General features: G+C 39.8%; 1 protein-coding gene across 1 annotated transcript in view; it reads right to left on the bottom strand.

Annotated features, from left to right (window-relative positions):
* The window catches only part of LOC107103734 (neural proliferation differentiation and control protein 1-like), an 18789-nt gene that overhangs the window by 9116 nt on the left and 6409 nt on the right, over positions 1-3264 (bottom strand). Inside the window, exon 2 of the mRNA XM_015403543.1 lies at positions 1641-1832. Coding sequence (XP_015259029.1) covers positions 1641-1832 — 192 coding nt within the window. The remainder of the gene's footprint in view (positions 1-1640; positions 1833-3264) is intronic.

The raw sequence follows: 3264 nt of genomic DNA, 5'->3' as shown, positions 1-3264 counted from the left end.
TCTCAAGACTTGAGACTTGACTTGGACCTGAGCTCTCAAGACTTGAGACTTGACTTGGACTTGAGCTCTCAAGACTTGAGACTTGACTTGGACTTGAGCTCTCAAGACTTGAGACTTGACTTGGACTTGCAAAAAATGACTTGTGAACATGTCTGCTTGCAGCAAGTTGCAGACAGTCAATATTCTGCAGCAGAGTGAATAGGGTCGTTGACTTTCAGCAGATTAAATTGAGATTAGTTCAGCCATAAATAAAATTTAACAAGGTATCTGGAACCAGGCCTTTAAAATCTGGGAGAATCCAACAAGTTTCAGGACAGATGGAGATGTTCCTATTCAAAATATAAATAAAAAACCCAGATTCAAGCTAAAAAAAGAGTGAGAGCTTCAAGCTTCTGAGCCTTGGTGCCGATTTAAGACACCAAACGGGCCCAGGATGCACGCAGAGGTTGTTGCTTTCCTTTTAGACAGGTGACTTAACATGTTAAGTAATGCTAACTATATGATCTGGTTGAATTTTCTCTGTAAAGGGACTTGTGATAACATGTTTTGTGAATTGGCGCTTTAGTACCCAAGGCAGAACACTTATTAAAGTCATATAAACACCACAGTATCCTCACCTTGTTAGTTTTTCTAATACTGAGCAGCCCTTAGATGTTAAACACACACATATTCAGTTTATGCAGAGAGATTTAAAAGTTTTTCTTGCTTTTTCATTGTGGCCCTAAAAGAGAAACCGTAATAACATCTTATTTGAGTATCTGCTATGGCGCCCCCTAAGGGCAGCAGACAGAAAAAGAACAAGGAGGGCAAAATAAACAAACCAGAAGTGGAGGGTGAGTTAAACACTCCTTAATTCCAATATAACAGTATAAACAGGCTTTCTGGCAGGGAATCAGCTTTCTTTGAAAGGTGGTCCACAAAGCAAACACTGCCCCCGTGTGGCCAGTTTAAACATCATCACCTGAAGCACCAGCCTGGATTCATTTTCAAAGGGGACATGTCATTTAAAGTCAAACATTTTGAGCTTTAAAATTTTTTTATAAAGACCTTACATTATTAAAATCAGACTCTTATGCAAAGAAAGAAATATATTTTTAAATGTTGATTTTCAGTGTTTGATATATGTTCTTAAAAATGATAGCGACTAACGGATGCGAATATAAAGTATTCCTTATGATTACAGGTTATTTTTATTTCTTTTCTTCTTTTATTGTATTACTGTTTTTATCTACGGTGGTTGAGATGCGTTTGGAGCAGCTGATCCATGAACCCAAGGAAGATTTAATCCGAGGTGGACTGATAAAGCTACTTTGACTTTGGCATTAGGGACAAAATGCTTTAATCAGAGGAGGTACGACTGGATCCAGACAAAACAGCAGAATGTCGAAAAACAAAGCGCAAGTAGTAGAAAGCAGAGATGATTACAAAAAAATTTAAGGACTAGGAGTAAAATTTTGTCTAAAATATAATTCCTCCAGTAAAGTATAGATAGCCACAATTTCTACAAGACAAGAAAAACAATGATTATTTAAATGATGACCAAACCCAAATATAAATAAAGGTCATTGTTATAAAAGGAACTCTTTCAGCAGTCGGCTCTTTTAAAGCCTAAATTTTCCCAGCAGGCCTCCTGTACCTACCGTTAGCAGGCTCAGATGAATGAGGAGCAGAATGAGGAGCAGAGTGGTGAGCACGGCTCCTCCTGCTGACGCAGCGCCCATCGCTGTTCTCCACTAGAGGGTGCAGGCACGCCCCGCAGCGGGAGCCGCCTGGCCGGCAGAACTGTCGTCCCGCCCGAGCGCAGTCCAAACTGCCAGGACATCTGTGAGACCCTGAGGAGGGAGAGACAGCACAGGTTGGACTCACTGGAACTGGACTCTGATCCAGTCAGATGGGTTAAAGGAGTGCTGAGGAAAACCAGCCCACTGCATCCAAAGATGTCAGAGATCTGCTATTTGTGGCCTAGTCAAAGCTTCAGCAGCTTGTTTTGGTAAATCTGCAACATTTTTGTCATTTCAATCACCCAAAATACGTTGAAAGTAAATGTATGTATGTAAGGTTGGACACTTGGAGGTTAGATTTTAATTGCTCGTTTCTCTGCCTGTATTCACTGACAGGTTTATTTGCTGGAGGGTTTTGTTTCTATTCATGTTCAGTAGGGGTGTGCAAAATAGTCGTCATGATGATGCATCGTGATTCTAATTTTCGTGATCTACTGCATCGATTCTTGACACCAAGTATCGATTATTAATAAAAAAAAATAAATAAATAAAATTGCATGAATGGTTGGCGAACATCAGCCAAAAACAAGTGTAATACAACTTCCAGTCCAGTAGATGTCGCTGCGGATGTGTTGAAGCATGCTGCCTTGTGTCACAAGCATTTCCGGCCGCGGGATACTGCGCCGAGTCATTCAAAAACATAACATGGAGGAGAAAATATTGCAATGCATCGCAATAATTCAAGTATCGTGATGTATCGTGATAGAATCGCATCGTGACGTCTTTGGCAATACCCACCCCTAATGTTCAGGTGAATTTAGTTAGATTGAAAATGGATGTTTGGTTTGGTTGATGTTGACTGATCTCTTTGGTGTGTATTTTATTGTTTGTCGAACAAATTGTCTTAAATATGACAATTTGTCTGCAGGTGTAGTGACAAAATGTTCTAATATTTTTTAGAATTATAGAATTCCAGAAAATAATTAGCTAAATCTTTGCTCTTTGCAGCGTTTCACCTCCGATCATACTAGTTTAGATCAGACAGAACAGCGACGGTCGTCGCTGGGATCCATTGGAACCAAGCAGGACCTGAAGAAGCAGGTCGGTCCAACAGAAAGCACAGCGAAAGCGGCCGGCCTGCTAGGCCCCAGAACTCCATGCTCCGGGAGGTGATCAGCAAAGGAACCTTTACAGGTCTGTTGTGGGAACTGGATCGGGCCTTTCAACCTTTGGGCCAATGTGGCGTTTTATCTGGATGGAACTATATCAGATGTCCTTCGCTCTGCCAGGGGTGGATTTAGGAAATTTAATCAATTAAATATTAATTAAGGAACACACTTATTATTATAAGCGTTCTGATGGCATTTTAGCCAAAGGATTTTTTATCAAAAACATAATTAATGTGCACAAATAAGGAATAGTTGTATTAACTATAGATGTAAACTGAGTTTTATGGGGCCCCATAAAGTATGGAGGATAAAAAGTGCCAAAATTAAATAAATAAATACAGCATTAAATAAATAATTAAATGTGTCAACAATTA

Source organism: Cyprinodon variegatus, unplaced genomic scaffold, assembly GCF_000732505.1.
Source record: "Cyprinodon variegatus isolate N-32 unplaced genomic scaffold, C_variegatus-1.0 Scaffold1516, whole genome shotgun sequence".
NCBI lineage: Eukaryota > Metazoa > Chordata > Actinopteri > Cyprinodontiformes > Cyprinodontidae > Cyprinodon > Cyprinodon variegatus.
The sequence above is the reverse complement of the archived record's forward strand: the minus strand, read 5'-3'. Positions and strand labels throughout refer to the sequence as shown.